The 17,693-nt window shown below is 39.6% G+C and overlaps 1 protein-coding gene and 1 pseudogene across 2 annotated transcripts; one reads left to right on the forward strand and one right to left on the reverse strand.

The window, feature by feature from the left end:
- The first annotated feature begins 1,711 nt into the window (after positions 1 to 1,711).
- CAV2 (caveolin 2) lies at positions 1,712 to 14,076 on the forward strand. 2 transcript variants are annotated; one of them, XM_068549339.1, is made up of 3 exons: positions 1,712 to 2,057; positions 2,395 to 2,582; positions 13,186 to 14,076. In XM_068549339.1, coding segments are annotated over exons 1-3 (339 nt in total). In that variant the 5' UTR covers positions 1,712 to 1,907; the 3' UTR covers positions 13,187 to 14,076. The 2 variants fall into 2 exon arrangements, with proteins under 2 accessions (XP_068405440.1, XP_068405439.1); XM_068549338.1 differs by lacking the exon at positions 13,186 to 14,076 and adding an exon at positions 7,022 to 8,973 and having other exon boundaries at positions 1,715 to 2,057.
- A 2,413-nt stretch (positions 14,077 to 16,489) lies between these two features.
- Positions 16,490 to 17,394, reverse strand: LOC137768558 (mitochondrial carrier homolog 2-like; annotated as a pseudogene).
- Positions 17,395 to 17,693: the final 299 nt, after the last annotated feature.

Below are 17,693 nucleotides of genomic sequence, written 5' to 3' on the forward strand. Positions count from 1 at the left end.
CTGTAAACTCTCTCTTCTTTTCCATCTCCTGGTAATTGATATAACGGATTTCCTTAAGGATTAATGTTTTCTATTCACTTTGATAAACAGTTGTTGGGCAACAAGTCTAGAAAAGTCCCGACTCTCAGAGTCAAGTGTGCATTGGTGAATGGAGGAAATAGAGAAATACAGAAAAAGCAATAAGCAGAATGTCTAAGTCATCACTTTGGAATTAATTGAACATAGATAAAATTGGGAAAGAAAATAAGAAATAAGGGAATGGGCAAGCAGAACCACTTCTGGGAGAGAAGGGGCAAAGTTTGCATGAGATTCAACTATGTTAACACTCTACAGCGTTACAACACTGCCATCCATACGCAGTAGTAGCAGTAGGTAAACTTTTTATTTAACTATTAGACTGTTGAGTTTTGGCTCCAAAGTATTTTTCCAATTCGGATCCTGCTGTTTTTTCGTATTTTTTCAAAAATAGTCTTTTTCTTTCAGAAGAAGTAATTCTTCAAATCTAGTTCACACAAGGGGATTTGATATGTTCAGTGAGTTCCTGTATTCAGCAATACCTACGGGGTGCCTAGTATGCCTTAGGCTCTGAGCAAGCTGCAGGCACCCCCTCAAGTCTAGGACCCATTATTTTGCTTTCAGCAAATTTTCACTAGGTGCTTTTCCTCCCCCATGTGTAAGTCCACCAGACCTTAAACCCTTTATGAACACGCAAGCTCCTCCCTTCTGAAAGCGTTTGTGTGAGTAGTTCACAGGCTGGTTCATCTACTGCAGTGTGGCTTTATGATAGGGGTTTGTTTACATGGTTCCTACAAGGTAGTTGCAGATGTGACTGCATCTTAGAGATACCTGAAATCTTTCAACAGAATCTGATCCAAAGGAAAAGTAAGTTATAATTTAGAGAGAGAGTGGAAAAAAAAAAAAAATCAGACCTCCCCTTATGGTCTGAAGATGCAAACCCATAGGGGCAGCAGGCTCATGTACCAAGTTTCATATTCTCATGGTGCCTCCAGCTGACTCACATACTCTATGGGCACTGGGATAGCTGAAGAGCTGATGCGCTTGCGGGGTCCCCTGGCACTTGCAAGGTTGCTTGGCAATCAGGTGTGTTATGGCTCCTTATCTCATAGTGCAGCAGTAACAACGTTGACTGGAAGCGTACTGTGTGTAGGGACCACGTAAGAGGTTTACTTGAATTAATTCATTTAATTCTCACGGGACAACGCTGTGAAGCAGGCACCACTGCTCCCATTTTACAAGGAGGCAGCTCCTTATAAGGAGCCTTCCAAGAGGCTCGGTACCTCGCTCCGGAGCACACAAGGTAAACGGTAGAGCCTGCAGGTGAAGACAAGCCTTCATATTCGATACCCCCAAGCTCTTAACCACCAAGCTGCCTCGCTGCAGTGTGTCCGTTATCCCTGGGTCAACCTGCCGGCTCTTACGCATCCAGTTCTAGGTGTCGTGCAACGTGACCCAAGAAGCCTTCCGGCCCCTCTGTGGGCCGAATTCGGGTCCTCATCCCCGAGACACGCTTCGTCCACCTGGGCAGGACCGGGATCTGCCTGGTTGGACATCCCCCTGATCCCTCTCCTGGCCTGGGCCGGACTGGGACCCGACCAGGGACCCGACCAGGGACGGGCGGCGGGGTGCGCGGGGCGGGAGCCATCTCGCGGGCTGCGTTCGGCCCCCGCCCCCTGGCCGGGCCGCGGGGCAGGACTCGGGCCGCGCGGGCCCCGGAGCAGGAGCCGGCAGCGGGAAGCTACCGCCGTCCGAGCCGCGCGGGGAGAGGCGAGGCGAGGCGAGGCGAGGCGAGGCGGGGCGGGGCCGAGCGCAACGGGAAGGGGAAGCCGCGCGGGTCGGGAGCCGCGCTGCGCCAGCCGGGCTGCAGCTGCCGCGCACCAAGCGCTGAGATGGGGCTGGAGACCGAGAAGGCGGATATCCAGCTCTTCATGGACGAGGACTCCTACAGCCGCCACAGCGGCGTAGATTACGCCGACCCCGAGAAGTTCTTGGATCCGGGCAGCGACCGAGATCCCCACCGGCTCAACTCGCATCTCAAGGTGAAGCCTGGGGCGCGCCCTACCCTGGACCTGAGGCTGACCCAAGCCCCCGCCAAAGCCTGGGAGTGGGGGTGCCCCCTCTAACTTGCTCCGACCCCAACTCCCACCCTCGCCACTGGGTCCGCGCCGCAGGGTACGGGATCCGGATTCCCTCTGTGGGGCCGCCTGAGTAGCCATGAATTCTTAGCCAAATTCCTGTGCGCCCACCGTGACCCTAAGAGAAGGTGGGGCACCGCAGCCAAGTCTTTCTTTCTTGCTTCTCCCACCCCGAGCTCTCCTGGATCCTGGAGAGGCAGGTTGGGCGGCATTTCTTGATCCCTGAGTCTTGTCTCCGCAGGTGGGATTCGAGGATGTGATTGCAGAGCCCGTGTCTACGCACTCTTTTGACAAAGTGTGGATCTGCAGCCACGCTCTCTTTGAAATCAGCAAATACGTGATCTACAAGTTCCTGACGGTGTTCCTGGCTATCCCCTTGGCTTTCGCTGCGGGAATTCTCTTTGCCATCCTCAGCTGTCTGCACATCTGGTGAGAAGGGGCACACTGGGGTGGGCCGGCTTTCTGAAACGTAGGAATGTTCTTTGCCACCTGCCCCCTGCCCTCCCCTTCTCCCAGGCCGGCTTGCAGGCGAAAGAAGGCGCATCATATCTGAACGCAGTAGCAGAACTGGGAGGCCTTGAAAGGTAGTGTGCTTTCTTTAGAATTGTAGGTTGGGTTAGGAGTTTAAACAGAAGAAGGAAGATCCCTCTGTCCACGGGTGTGATCTTCCTTCGAATGCTAAAGCCCAGCTGACTGTGGAGGTGGAGATCTGGAAGCCATGCTTCCAGCCACAGGCTGCTCTCTCATAGGGCCCTGTTTTGACTTGTGCCCGTGGTTCTGGGCAGGGCTCTTATTTCTTTCATCACCTTTTATTCAGTCACCACCTGTGCTTGGGGTAAAACAAAAGAGATCTCTGAGCAGAATGCCAGTGACAGTATCATTGCAGAGGGATGTCAGACCTGGTTAAGCAGTGTTATGGAGAGGCGGCTCCAATCCTGTCACTGGCAAATGGCAAGGATGAGAACAGAGGAGAGGCAAGATGTGTGCAATTAAGATGAAGGGGCCCCCAGCACAAATGAATGAAACTCAAACTGCAGGACAATGAAATGAGAAGGCTTCCAAGTTACTTTTTCACCTATGAGGCACCAACAGGAGTGGCATCTAGTAAAAGGGAAAATAAATATAGAAACTATCGGACATTTTGGGACTTTATTCACACACAAAATGCATCATAAAGCTATAGAGAACATTTTTAAGCATTAAAAAATTTTAAAGGAAGTGTCATATTTTACCAAGAAGTTTTGTTATTGTTGTTTTAAAAAATGTCCACTTTATTCTGAGAGGAAGAACATTCAGATTATCCCCTGTATGGCAACAATTGCCAAGCTTGTCTTTTAGGGCAGTCCTGCAGAACTGTATAACCCCAGATGTCTCCATGTCTTTCTTAATCACTTTATACGGTATTGCCACACCCTAATACATGTTGTGTTCATTGTTAGAAGTTATGAAATTGTTCTCCATTCCCCTCTACCATCTGAATCAATTTCTTTAGTCAGTTAGCTAGCTAGTTAGTTCAACCAAGAAAATTTATTGAGTGCTTAGTTTGTGCTGGGCACTGGGCGCAGAATGAATAAGATGCAAGATCTGCCTTCAGCTTACTCACAGCACATCAGGACAACTGGCTAGGTACAGAGGTGGCTGCTGAGGAAAGCCCAGCTAGATCTGTGGAGGAGGGAAGCACAGGGAAGGCTTTTAAAAAGAAAAGGGTCTACAAAGGCTTTTAAAGGATAAATTGAAGTTCACCCAATAAGTAAAGGATAAACAACAAACATCAATTTAATTTGATCACTAAAAACTGTAAACAACTAAACTATATTGAAAGTGCCAAAAAACTGCCAGAGGAATGAAAATCTTTGCCTTTTTACATGAGCAGATCCACAAAGGATGTATAGTTAAGCTTATATTTTGACATTAGCACATGAATTTTTTTAAAAGATGTCCAAGTCAGCGCATAAAATTTTGGATTCCTAATTGAATAAAACCAGTCATCTAAACTCTATGTCCATTTTCTCACTTTCCAAAATGTGAAAAACTGAGTGACCACATAACATATTGTGAAATGTTGGCTATGAAGCTATTTGGAAACATAGAGTGCCAGTCAACAAAGCTAGGCTTTCCTAAAGCACTTGTGGAATAACTGACAACAAAAAGGTTTCCATTTACTAAATGGTGGAGAGATATAAGTAAAACTACAATTAGCCAAATGATGCTTCTCTCCACCTGGCTCTCCTGAGAATGGGAGATGTTTTTTGTGTAGTGCTTCCAGCGGTGAATCATCAAACCACTTCTTTTTCAGCCACAGAAAATGTATTATTTAACTTCAGCTTATTTTTCAAATTACATTCATGTGGGACATTAATATTTAACTGTCATACATTTGTCATCAGGCAGCTGTGATTGCAAGTAGAGGAGTAACTTCAAACAAAAATGTTTAAAAGTTAGTTTATACCTTGATAAAATAGATTTATCATTATGGATCACATTCCAGTGACACAATAAGACCAGATCAAGGAGAGGCCTTATAGAAGAGCAAACCCATTTGAGTAAACTTTTTTTCTTGGTGATCAAAGCTATGAAAATATGCAGTAATAAGTTCTTTGAACCACACTGCATCGTCACAGTGGATCTGACTTTAGATTATTTAAACAAACAGACAACAAAAACAAAACACTCAGAACTCAGTCTGGTGATGTTGGATCCTAGGCCAGAAGTACAGGTCATTAGGGACTGGTGAATTGGTTTGAGTCCATACCATAAACTGAGGTATATGCCATTTGGCAACCACAGGTTATTGGTCATAAGTGGATCATACCAAAGAAATGTGGCTTGGACCCCTCTACCTTTTATTTTTGCTGGGATGCAATTCAAATAAATGGTCTAACTGATGGAAATTCAGTAGTAGCAGTCTCATTTCCCAGAAGACTTTTTATTTTTTAATACAGCAAATTGCTGTGACAAGGCAGTCTTATGACACTATAGTTAATACAAAGCTAAACAAAAGTCCCAGTTCTAATGGATTTATTATCCAATGGATAAATATATAATCTTGCTAATTATAAGATTTATTTAAGCAATATTTGGTTGGTCACATAGAGCCCCAACCAAGTTTTGGGTCACTCCAAATTGCCTGGAGTTTCAGAAAGGAAACTAACTGGGATGTTGAGAACACAATTTAAGTTTGTTGTCAGAGGATCACTGGATCCTCTGATCCAAAGTGAGAGAACAACAACTTGAAGAAAATAAAATTAAAATGAGTTCACCACATCCTATGAACTGAGTCCTCAAATGTGGGCAATTGCACTTTGCTGCACTTTTGTCCTGTGTTTAATTCCCTCTTAGGACATGGAGATCTAAGGAGTTAGGGGAAAGAAAATTTCTCAGCCTAAGAAAGAATGGAAAGTGCATTATATTCTGAGGGAAGTGAATTTGGTTAGGAAGCTTTCCAAACTAAACTTAAGTCAAATTAAGATTATTTTGTCATAATTGTTCTCATTATATATTCTGACTTCAAAATAGTTCTATTTATTATTCATTATAATGACAGCATCATATGGACCTGTCAGGGATGCATAGTAAGTGTTAATCCTGATAGCTGGTCTATAAGATTTCCTATTCTTACTTTAATTTGTAGTGGTTTGCCCAAGGCCACATATCAAGTGAGAAACATAATGGGATAAGAAGTCAAAAGTTGCCATCATTCAGGTTTCTGTTCAACTATTTAGCTCTGAAACACCTAGTAATTAATTTTCTTTAAAAAATTGCTTCAAGTCTTTAGCACTTGGAACAAAACACAAGATAAATATAATCTATGCAGGCAGTCAATATGAATAATTCAGTATTCTAAAAATATCTCAATCACTCAAATGCCTGATCTTCTCTTTACTTTGGGCTAAATACAACAGACCTATATTTAAGTCACATTTTAATAGTAAACCAAGAAAATCAACCTTACTTCTTTGTGCCCACCCGACTAATAATAAAAATTCTATTGAAGCCCTCCAGCAATGCCTGAGAGTTCACAAATACTTTTGTGCCCAAAAAGCATTACTATGACAAAGAACATTATTCAGAGGATTACAGGAAAAATTAACCAACCTGAGGAATATGAAAATATGTGGTTATCGTAAGACAAGGCATAAAGAAAAAATAAATTCAGGATACTCTAGTTTTTCTTGTCTAAGAGTTCTGACATAATTGAAGGGCTCGTTTAACTGTACTACACAACCCTTTTCAATGTGTGTAATTACTATGGAAAATTAGTAATATAAAGCATATGAGAATGCTAAATTCACTTCAGCTCAAGTATTTACTAAGGGTAAAGGATGTCCTAACTTAAAAAGCTTACATTCTAATAGGAAAGACAGAAATATAAGCGGTAAGCATCCATTATGATATCTTTTGGTAAATTTGAGGATTAAGAAGTTTGTTTCCGTACTTTAGACGCACAAAAAAGGGGTATCCAACCCAGCCTGGTCCAACAGGGAGGAAGTGGGATGAGACAACAGGAAAAGCTACCAGGAAGTAGAACCTCAGAGACATATGAAGATTTAGGCAGGTTAATATTTAGGGGCAGAGATCAGGTAAATAAATTTACTATTTTGTTTATGTTTTGCTTTACTATTTTAGATTGCCTGCTACCAACAGAAAGAATATTGGTGTTTATCATGTACATTCTTGTTTATTTTTTTTAAGCAACATATTTTCTGTGCATCTTATCATGATGTGGGTCACTGTTCATTTTGTTTCAAATGCTCAATCCGGCTTAGGTGAACTGGGCCATTGTTATATCTTTTCATGCATGTGCAATAGTCAATGGCCTTATTTGGTAACACTAATAATCTTTACACATCTCTCTTCCGCCATTCCAGGATTATAATGCCTTTTGTAAAGACCTGCCTAATGGTCCTGCCTTCAGTGCAGACAATATGGAAGAGCGTGACAGATGTTGTCATTGCCCCATTGTGTAGGAGCGTAGGACGCAGCTTCTCTTCTGTCAGCCTGCAACTGAGCCATGACTGAATATTTGGACCCCAGGTCCAGAGATTTGGATACTGTAATCTTCTTTGTTGTTATAACATAAAGGCACTACTGTTCTGTTAACTCCCCAAATGTTCAAATTAAGAAAGCTATTAAGATGGGCAACCACATATAGAAATGTTTATTTTCAGATCTTTTCAAATAATGCTTTTCTATATTAAAAGCCAAGGATTTCATATCTAACTTTATAACCAGAATTATTAAGTGGGTTGGCAACACTTAATTTTGAAGGCAGACAGTTCTTGCTTTAGTATGTAAGTATACATTTTGTAATGATGAATCTATAATGATCAAGGGGCATTTCTCTCAAACACTACAATAGTTTTGTGTACAACCGCTCATAAAAATATGGAATTTCTTATTTTTCTTTTACTTTGGAAGCAATACTTCTTAAATTACCTTTGCAGGTAAAGTCATGGGGATACTTAGAGATAAGATAACACAAAGATTCTAGAAATTACAGTAACAAAAGCATACAGTGATGATAGGGGCTCTCAAATATAATAAAACAAATGTGAAAATAGATTCATGAAAATATGTTCCTTTAAATAGGGCATAGTTAACCTACAGGCATATTTAACAAGATGTTTCAATTTACTGTATATTTTGTACTTATTGTAAATGTTGCTCTAATCAGATTGCTTTAAAGAACTCATTATATTTGTTATCTTGTTGAGCTAATATATAGGAGTAAATGTATCTTCCACAAGGAACTTCACTGGTGAGATTGCACTGTCTTGATTACATAAGCATATGCATCTTCTTTGGTAATAGAATGGAAAAGAGAGATATACAAGGCTTTTCTTTCTAACTTTTCCAAGCAAAATCCTGAAGTGTTTTATGGCTGATGTTTATCTGGCTGTGATCTTAATACAAACCCAACTGATATTTCATCTAGGAGATGCTTTCTGTCTTGTAATTAGAAATTAAACCTGTATTCTGCATTCCTATTAATGTTTCACTTTACCTTCAAGTAATATTGGTGCTATTTAATAACATTTTAAAAAAAAGGCTATTTCTGACACTTAAGTACAATTTCAACTACAGTAATTCATGTAGTAATTTCAGGAGAGTTGTCAATTTACTGGGTCCACGCTACTGAGCTACGTATATATAAATTAAAAACTAACAGCTGCAAACTTTCAAGATGTTATCTAATATGAGTCTTGTACACAGTATAAAATTGTTCTTATTATTTTTGAACTGTAGAGTCCTATTTCAGTGTTATGAGTCACTGTTGTTTTAAAAATCTCTATTGCAAAATGATAGGCATGTACAAAAGATGTCTGTGATGTGAGTGGTTAACTATAATTTGCATATCTTAAAAGTGTGTAAATGCTCAAATTTCAGAATTACTATCAGAACTTGGATTAACATTCCTTTGAATATCTTCATAGAGGACAACTCCTCATTCAATGAAGATTAATTTTATTTTCCCAAATTCTAAGGCTGGTGAATACACAGGATGATTGAACCGGAATACTATTGGGGACCAAAGCAAATGAATGATCAGATTATGAAACTCATATCCTTTTGAAGGTAGCTACAAAAGAGATTTTTCAAAGCTGCCTTAGGCCATTGTAGCATCCTTAGAAAACACTCTCATGATCATTAACTTCAAGCATTACTACTCATTTGACTATATAGATGTTACTATATAGTTAGTTAAAAAGGTCAATAAGTCTCATGACTTTATACCTTGTATTTAAGATGTTTTTTAAAAATATTTGGATATGTTGATTGGGCAAATGTATTTGATTAATAAAATATCTATTTAAATAAATCATGAGCTTCTATCTTCTAGCTATTGGCAAGTTTTAAAGCCAAACTATATACACAGTCATATAACAAAACCTATTAACTTGCAAAAAGTAGAATATATGATTTCCTTATTTCTGAATAACATTGATCATTTTCAAAATAACTTTTTATTGAGATTTGCCATTAACTATTTTATTTCAAAGATTGAAATTTTGTACCAAGTGAATCCAGGTTTCATGTGCAAATATGTTGGTTCTTTTATTTGGGGGTGGGGAAGAGGTGGGTGATGATGGGACTTTCCCAGTATCCATAATAAACTTTTTAAAAACTCATAAAATGTGTTTATTGCTTTTACTACATGTCAAACTCATCAATAAAGAACATTTTAAAACTAATTTTTCCTTATTAAAAAACTCATAATATATAAAAATACATGAGTTATTGCTTATTCAGGAATGTATTTGTGAAAAATTACAAGATTGGCAATTTAACTTTTTTGTTTTCCCAGCATTTAAGAGGTTCCCTATAAACGTTTCTGTCACTTGATGAATATGATAGAATAGCATGTTCTTAAACCAACCATACTTCATATTCTTCATGAAATAAAGTATCTTGCTAATGCTAAATAAACTCATATTTCTGTTTTCAATTTTTTAAATAAGAAAATAAAACAATATAAATCACATGTTCTTCGATACCAGTACCATGAAGCCAGACCAGAGTCCAAAATTATTTTTGGAAAGTCAACATGTGAAGAGTAGTTGCTGATATTGGCATAGATATTCTTGTTGTGAGTTAATCTGGAAAAATGACCAATCTCCAATAATAAAACATGCGTTTAGCTTTTTAAAGTGCTCTTTAAAGTTGTGAAGAACTTAAAAGTCCCTCTTTTCAATAGTTGTCTACATCCCATGAATTTATTTAAATGCCTTTCTTGGGAAGCTGTTGGAGTTTAGTGAAAAGAGTCCTGCCCTCCAGGTCAGGCATCTGGATTCCTGTCTCAGCACTGCCATTACTGAGGTGTGTCACCTCCTACAAATGGTTTAATCTCAAGGTCTCAGTTTTCTTATCTTTAATGAGAGGATTAGACTCAAGGATCTCTTAGGAGTGTCCCATCTCATTGTTTCCTGTGACTTCTGTAGAATGAAGACTTGGCTATGTATATGCATGTGTATGCAATCTTGCTGTTCAGTCCAGGAATTTTTTAAAGGCATTTTTAAAAATCATGAATTTTCTATCAATTAAAGGACTGGCATGCTATAAACACAGGAATTAATGCATTCACTTTTCACAGTTCTGTTGATTATGAGACTGTGTATGTGGCTTTGATTCTTCATGACAGGGATTCCTAGATTGAGAATAATTCTAAGTCTTTATTATTGTGACAGTTTCCCCCCAGTAATGTTACTCTGTATTTTAAATTAATTACAATTTATTTTATTTATAGATTTTTCTACCCAAATCACTGCTATACCACCATAATCATGGCCATCTTCATCTTTTGCCTGCCTAGTTGCCACAGCCTCTTAACTGGTCTCACTCCCAGCTTCAATATGATCTTTTCCAATCCATCTTCCCCTTCAAAGAAGAAGTGATCTCATGAAGACTCCATGTCATTCCCCTGCTTAAACTATCAATTATATGCCATTGCCCTTAGAATAAAATCCAAACTCTTGAGCACTGTTCACAAGGCCTTCACTATCAACCCACTGTTGTCTTCAGCAACTCTCTTCTGCAGCCCTCACGGAAGTGCCCAGCCCTCTTCTGTCCATGGCAGCATCACTCTTCCTCTCATGGCCTGCCTAACCCTTCCCATTTCCAGAACTCCTCCACATTAAGTGCCTCTTCTATGTCTTCATATAAAATCTTGTACAAACCCCTATTATCACTTACCACATGGTAAAACTAACCCTGTTAAATAACCCCACTAGACTGCTGGTTAGGTCTTTGAGAACCAAAAATATGACTTCATCTTTGTTTCCTGGGGTTCTAAAATGGTGCCAAGCACCTAGTGAGGTCAATCAATATTTTCTGAATGAACGACTACATGAATAAATAATTGAAGAAAATTTGGGATGATTGCAGAGCTGGAGTGGGAATCACATTTTGACATCATAATTTTCTTCATTTGCATGAGGGGTTTGAAAAGTACTGATCCTAATAAGATTTTCCTTCTCACCATTTTCTCACTCATGAATCATTAAGTTGGGAAAATGAAAATGTATGTAAAGCATATCAAGTATATTTCATCTTTTGGGGTAATGCCTATCTTTACTCTCAATTTTCTTGCCTGAAATTTATTTTCACGGCTTCAGGGGTAGGAAATGCTAGTACTTAGAAACTGGTTTGGAAACATTCTCTCTGGCATTTTAGAATGTTGCTATTTCTTTTACTATCCTATTTCCCATTTTGAAATTTATACTAAAACATTGTTTTTATCGAGTTTTACATTTTAGAAAACACAGTCCCATACACTGTCTCATTTGAATCCAGGACAAATAAAATAGCATAGTGGAGAAATCACATAAATAATGGCTCAGTTTCTTTAGCTTGCAATTTCATCATTTTTGAATGTTTACTTAAGATAACAAGAGCTTAAAGAATTTTTACAAGATTACATATTACTTTCAGATAAAAAAAAAGTAGGTAGTGTTGCAATGAAAAATTACCACCACTAATGCAACTTATCATAAATCAGGTTTTGGTATATTTCCTTCCTTCATGGTATATGTGTATGTAGGGAGGACAAGAGAAGGAACTGAAGGAGGAGGGAGCAGAAGATAAGGATATACAAGATATCTAGGTTATATTTTTTAGGAATAAAAATAATTTCTGCTTCCATACCTAATCTTCCCAATTTCTTCTCCCTGTTTACCCCCAAATAGCCAAATAAGCAAAAGAAGGCACGCTGTTGTATTTTAAAACCATTTTTGCACCCACTCTTCAGCTTCTTTCTTCAGACTATATCTGAACTGCCACCACTGGAGCCTTACACCTTGATGCTTGTTTAAATGAAAGATACCTTTGGGTGAGATAACATTTCAGTCTATTAGTAGACATCCATTACTTCAATGTGAATGGATGATCTGAGAAGGGGATGCTGAAAACTATGTAAGGGGACCTAGCATGAGGGCCTTGAGTGGAGCACCACCTGAGAGCATCTTACACTGATTAAAAGACACACCACCAAAGTGAAAGTCAAGACAGAAAAGGGAGAACAAGGAGGCTCCAATGACACAATCTTTACCCTTCACAGTTTTGCTTTTGGACACCTCTGTTCAAACCCCTAGTGAGGGGGTCAATAGAAACTGAACGGGGTGGAAGGAGTTGAAGTCAGCTAAGACCATAAAGGAAAGTTCCTTATGTCTTATTAAATGAAAAGGGCCCTGGGAGGGGGCATGAGGGCTCTCCTAGAACCCTGTGCCCTAAAGACAATGGCAGAAGAGCAAAAGTTAAAACGAAAACTGTACTACAACTTGTGACCATCTGTCTCTCTTCCACCCCACCTCTCTGTGCTGTTGACTGTTGCCGTGTATCTGTGGCAAAGAAAGAAGACCATGCAGCAGTCAGAGAAATCAGAGGACACCACTTCAACAATTTTCCAAAAATAGGACAGACACCTATCTGCCTGCACTTGGACGCGTCAGGTCATTCAGCTTGGCTGCACAGCTGGAGAAGTTGTTTTGCCATTATAGGAAAAGGTAGGGGTGGAGAATGATGAAAAAAAGGAAGAGACATGACTCAGAGTGGGAAAGAGCACGTAACCAAGGGCAAATATTTCTCCCAGACATAAATGGATCAGGAAGAGATAGGAGCTACAGGTCCTCTCTGGAGCATTCTTTTCTCTCCCTGCCTCTGAGTAGCTTGTCATCGAGCACCTGCCAGTAACAAAAGGGGAGAGAAGGGCAGGAGGCAGGACCTGCCTCTCTAACTGAATGGCACACCAGTTCCAGCCAAGTGCTGGCTCAGCTAACTGGGACAGTGAAACAAGGAGTCATTTGGAAAGTTGCAGGGATAAACACAGCATTTCCCAGGGAGGCAGGTGGCAAAGATAACATGTTTCTTTTACTGAGGAGGATACCGGTTGGAATACTTCATGCATTACAACAGTGGGAGAATTCTGATCTCTGGTACAAATAAGAACATTTCCATTTGTTAAGCATTTATTACTTGCTGGGCATTTATTTAATCTGCACAATAACTCTATGATGTGGGTTCTATTATTGTTTTTCAGATGAGAAAACTGATGTCCTTAAGTTGAAGAATTTTCCCAAGATCACATGGGAGTCAAGATCTGAGCCAAGAGAGTCTGACACCAGAGTTCAGGCTCTTAATCACTACAGAGATTATCGGCTATTTCTAGGATGTGGGTATGGCTGTTCTAATGACTAATTCTGCCTTCCGACCAAAATCTTCGTTTTCATTCATTGTTCAGTCATGTCACCTCTCCTGCTATGAGAAGCACCTTTTTTCTTTCCTTTCTCCCGTAAATGGAGTCAGTACAAAGTCCTCAGTGGTGGGAGCTCCCTACAACCTGGTATCTGGGCTCCCTGTACCTTCCTCACTCTGCCCCCTTCTAATCCCTGAGCCCTCCCCTAATCCTATTCTCTACTTTCCTGAGCACACCATTTCCTTCCCTGTATGATCTGTGCCCTAGGCCCTAACACTCCAGCTAATGTCAGAAAAATATCTTTCAGGGACTTCCCTGGCAGTCCAGTGGTTAAGACTTTGCCTTCCAATGCAGGGGGTGCGGGTTCTATCCCTGGTCAGGGAGCTAAGATCTCACATGCCCCAGGGCCAAAAAAACAAGACATAAAACAGAAGCAATATTGTAACAAATTCAAATAAAGACTTTAAAAATGGTCCACATCAAAAAAAATCTTTAAAAAAATTTTTTTAAAAAGAAAACTATCTTTCACATGCTATTATTCCCATGTTTTGTAAATTTCATAAAATTGTACTACCTTTAACAAAGACTTTCTTATTATGTATCAAAAACACAATGATGATCTTTCTCCTCAATACTAGACACCTAGACATGTAAAATCTTAATAATTACAGTAATAATTTCTAGTTAGGCTAAGCATATACCTTTCGAGATAGGGGCCGTATTTCATATCTTCATTTGGTTGGAAATTTCTTATCAGTTTGTACAGCTTTTAGTATGTTATCCAATCCTACTCTCAGTTATTTTACCTTGAAAATTCTAGGGAAAACCATATATAATTTTATTTTCCTCCAATAGGATAATTTGCTCACAAGAAATTTTAAAAACAGAAAAACCAGATTGGCATATACAATCATATTAATGGCTTGGTTGTATATTGTCATACTGCTTTTCAATAGGCTTATACAATTTACAATTGCAATAGCAATGTATGTGTCTCCACACATTATCAGCATTCATATGTATATATGTATATCTTTAAAAGTTACACATATATGTAATTTTTACTAAGATATTAGGTTGTATTATAGAACATTATAGTATTCCATTTTGCACACATAAAAATTTAACAAACATTTTTCTACAGTGATAACTAGTATTGTGATCCCCACACTCATTTCTTCCCCTAATTTTTCATTCACCTTTAATATAGTAATGCTGTCTGTGCTTTGCAATAACGGTTATGCTGAACACCTATCATAGGGCATGGTGTTTATGTTTCCCACTATTGGCAATGGCTAGCAGAGATCCACCCACTCTTCTGCTCTTCCTTCCCTCTTTCTCCTCCTCTCTGCTCTCATCCAGTCCAGTTAAGTGAATATTTTAGATGGCTTTGAAGGGTGAAGGCTTACAATGTTTTGCTATGAGACAAAGAAAAACTCAATGGATCACACAACATGATATTGATTTCTTTAGAACTCTGTCTTAAATGATCTAACAGTTTAATATTCTTTCTGATTGAAACTTTGCAAATAGTGCACCAAAATAAAGAAATCACCAAATGAACACGTCTGCAAAAACAAACATTTTTTACATACATATTTTCTCACAAAGCAGTTGTGGTAAACTAGTCAATATCAAAATAGGGAGCCATATGTAAAATGAGAAGTCATGACACTGGAATATATAAAAAGAAGCATAAGATACAAGCAAGCCTTCCTCCCCAGTTTAGATATGACCGTGTTGAGGCAGTCACAGAAATAGCACACATTATTTATGGTTAGGTAATATAAACTAAATGAAATCTCCATGAATATCTAGCATATTTGATCAATTTCATGGTAGCCTCCGTGTGCAGGAGCCATGAAGAGGGTGGAAGGGGTGGGGGAGGGCCATGATCAAAGCATTGGAAATAAAACATCAAAAAAACTTTTTTATCATGTAGAAAAAACAAGTGAGCAATCAACTGAATTATTTATGTACATTTTATTTAGACAAGAGGAAGATCTTATGATAATTATAAATTTGAAAATAGACCCCTGAAAAAGAGCCAGAGTTGTTGATATTATTTATTCTAAATGTGAGTAAAGGGCCACATAAAAGATGAAAAATATTGTACAAAGAACGATTTTATTAAAACTATTTTTTTTCTGAGAGAAAGACTAAGTGGGGTCATCTTAAGTGATAATTTTATTAGAGTAGGCACACGCAGAAAGAATTGTGATCCTAAATATATTGAACAAGAGGAAATGGCAAAAAAGATCATAAACTATTTTTCATGTTAGAACTTTTGGAATGATGAGACAGATCAGATGCAGGCAGTCTCTATGCTGCACGATGAACTAGGGATTCATGTAAAGATTTCCATGATTTCATGATTCTTAGAGTTGAAGAAATATTCAGAATTGGAAAGGAAAATCCTCCCAGTCTTAAAATCTTCAATGAAGTTGGCCTAGCATGACATACTTTCTGTGCAGGGTAGGTTTGGGCTACTTTGAAGCCCTCCCTAAGGCCAGTGCTGCCTCAGCTCTTGCCATAGCCAACATGTTTTGGGTGTGGCTAATGGGAGAATTTAATACAGCTCAACTCCTTTCGTAGCAAACAAACAAACAAACAAAGCAAAAAAAAAAAAAAATCCAACAACAACAAAAACCCATCCTGGCTGCTGTCCAGTTTGTAATTCTTGATCTCACATTCCAAGAAGACTTCAGTTTATAGAAATGGAAAGAACTGCCAGTTCTCTGCAAGCAACTTGGCCAACTTAGCCTGTAGGGTTTCCCCTTAAAAGATGCTTCCTTCAATTTCCTTCAAATACTTCTTTAATAGTATGTTACTTCCTTTTCGGAGTTGGGATTCCCTGTAAGTCATCCAGGCTGCCTTACTACTGCTCTTCCTACGATGATGTACAAGCTCTGTTATGCATGTATTTGTGGAGGTTTTTCTTCATTCGTGGTTCTTATTTATGAGGATTTTTTGTTTTGTTTTGTTTTTTAGTTTATTTGCTGACATAACTTCTGCCTTTTTTTTCATTTTCCCAAGACTGATTGATTATTTAATAAAAAGCATGCCACACTGTATAGAAACCAACACTCTCTCCCATAATTCTGTGTATATGGGACTACAGAAATGTCACTGTCCCTGTCCCACATCTTCAAATTGACATTCTCAGGTCACAACAATAAGTCTTCCTAAAGGGGACCTTCTGGAAAAACAAGCTATTTCTTCGGCTCATATTTCCCTCTTTTTGTAGCAGGCACCAGCCATCTATCCAAGAAGTATGTATTGGGGAATAAGGAGGGCATCCATCAGCAAGCCCACAGCTGTTGACAGCCATAAGATTAGGGACAAGCACAAAGGGATAGGTCAACATACTGGCAAAAAATCCTGTGACAGCTAGGGAATAACTCATTTCATTCATGGGGGAAACCCCACCATTTGGTGCAAGGACATTGATGAGGTAGGCCACTGAGTTACAGAGCCACAAAGAAATGATGTCACCTAGGAGGCGAGGAATAACACCCACAAAAAATCTTAGTATGCCCTCTTCCTGATAGATAGTTACTATGGAGTCACGAAGTCCATGGTACTTGGATTCTCTGCCAATGAACTGTACCATAGATCTCAGGGTGCTCATGTGAAAGGGATGAGTGATGAGAGTAGCAGCAGAAGAAGCCATTATCTCTCCAGTTGTCTCCTTGATAACTCGGTCAGAGATGAAACTTCTTTCTGTACATTTCCAAATCATGACTCCTCAACCTTGTCACACTACTGGTAATGTTGTAAAACTTTACCATGGACCACAGTTCCAAGGACCCCTGAACACAGTCTTGGAGTTAAGCCTGTGAACAACCCACGCTTCCCATGGATGCTTGCAATGTGCTGAGCCTAACAAAAAAGACCAGGAAGCTGACATACTTGCCACCCCAAAATATTTCGTCCAACTGTTGGAGGAAGAGGCTCATATCCCACCTGGATGAGCACCTTCACATACAAGAGCAGCTGGGACAGGATGGTGAGACAAGAGCCCAGGAGCACCTGACTGGCCGCGTCCGCCATGATGGCACCCACTGAGGGACATACAGACTGAGCCACCAAGCAACGGAGACAGTCTGGGATCATGTGCCAGGGCCACGGGCTTCACTTGCCCGCCCTCGTGCACGCACACTCACCCTCGCGCACCTCCCTGCCCAGCTTCTGCCTAACACCTCCCTAACACCTTCAGAGAATAAGCATTTTCAAGTTTCCCCTAGAACGCTGCTTTTCAGAGTTTAATGTGCATACGAATAACCTGGCGATCTTGTTAAAATGCAGAGTCTGATTCAATAAATCTGGGATTGGACCCGAGATTCTGGTTT

The sequence above is a fragment of the Eschrichtius robustus genome, chromosome 8 (genome assembly GCF_028021215.1).
Source record: "Eschrichtius robustus isolate mEscRob2 chromosome 8, mEscRob2.pri, whole genome shotgun sequence".
NCBI lineage: Eukaryota > Metazoa > Chordata > Mammalia > Artiodactyla > Eschrichtiidae > Eschrichtius > Eschrichtius robustus.

What these genes read in the sequence shown, in the direction of transcription:
- CAV2 (XM_068549338.1), top strand. Translation starts at nt 1,908, where the DNA reads ATGGGGCTGGAGACCGAGAAGGCGGATATCCAGCTCTTCATGGACGAG. An exon ending in GGCTCAACTCGCATCTCAAG is followed by an intron (nt 2,058 to 2,394) that starts GTGAAGCCTGGG and finishes TTGTCTCCGCAG; the next exon opens with GTGGGATTCGAGGATGTGAT. An exon ending in CTCAGCTGTCTGCACATCTG is followed by an intron (nt 2,583 to 7,021) that starts GTGAGAAGGGGC and finishes CCGCCATTCCAG; the next exon opens with GATTATAATGCCTTTTGTAA.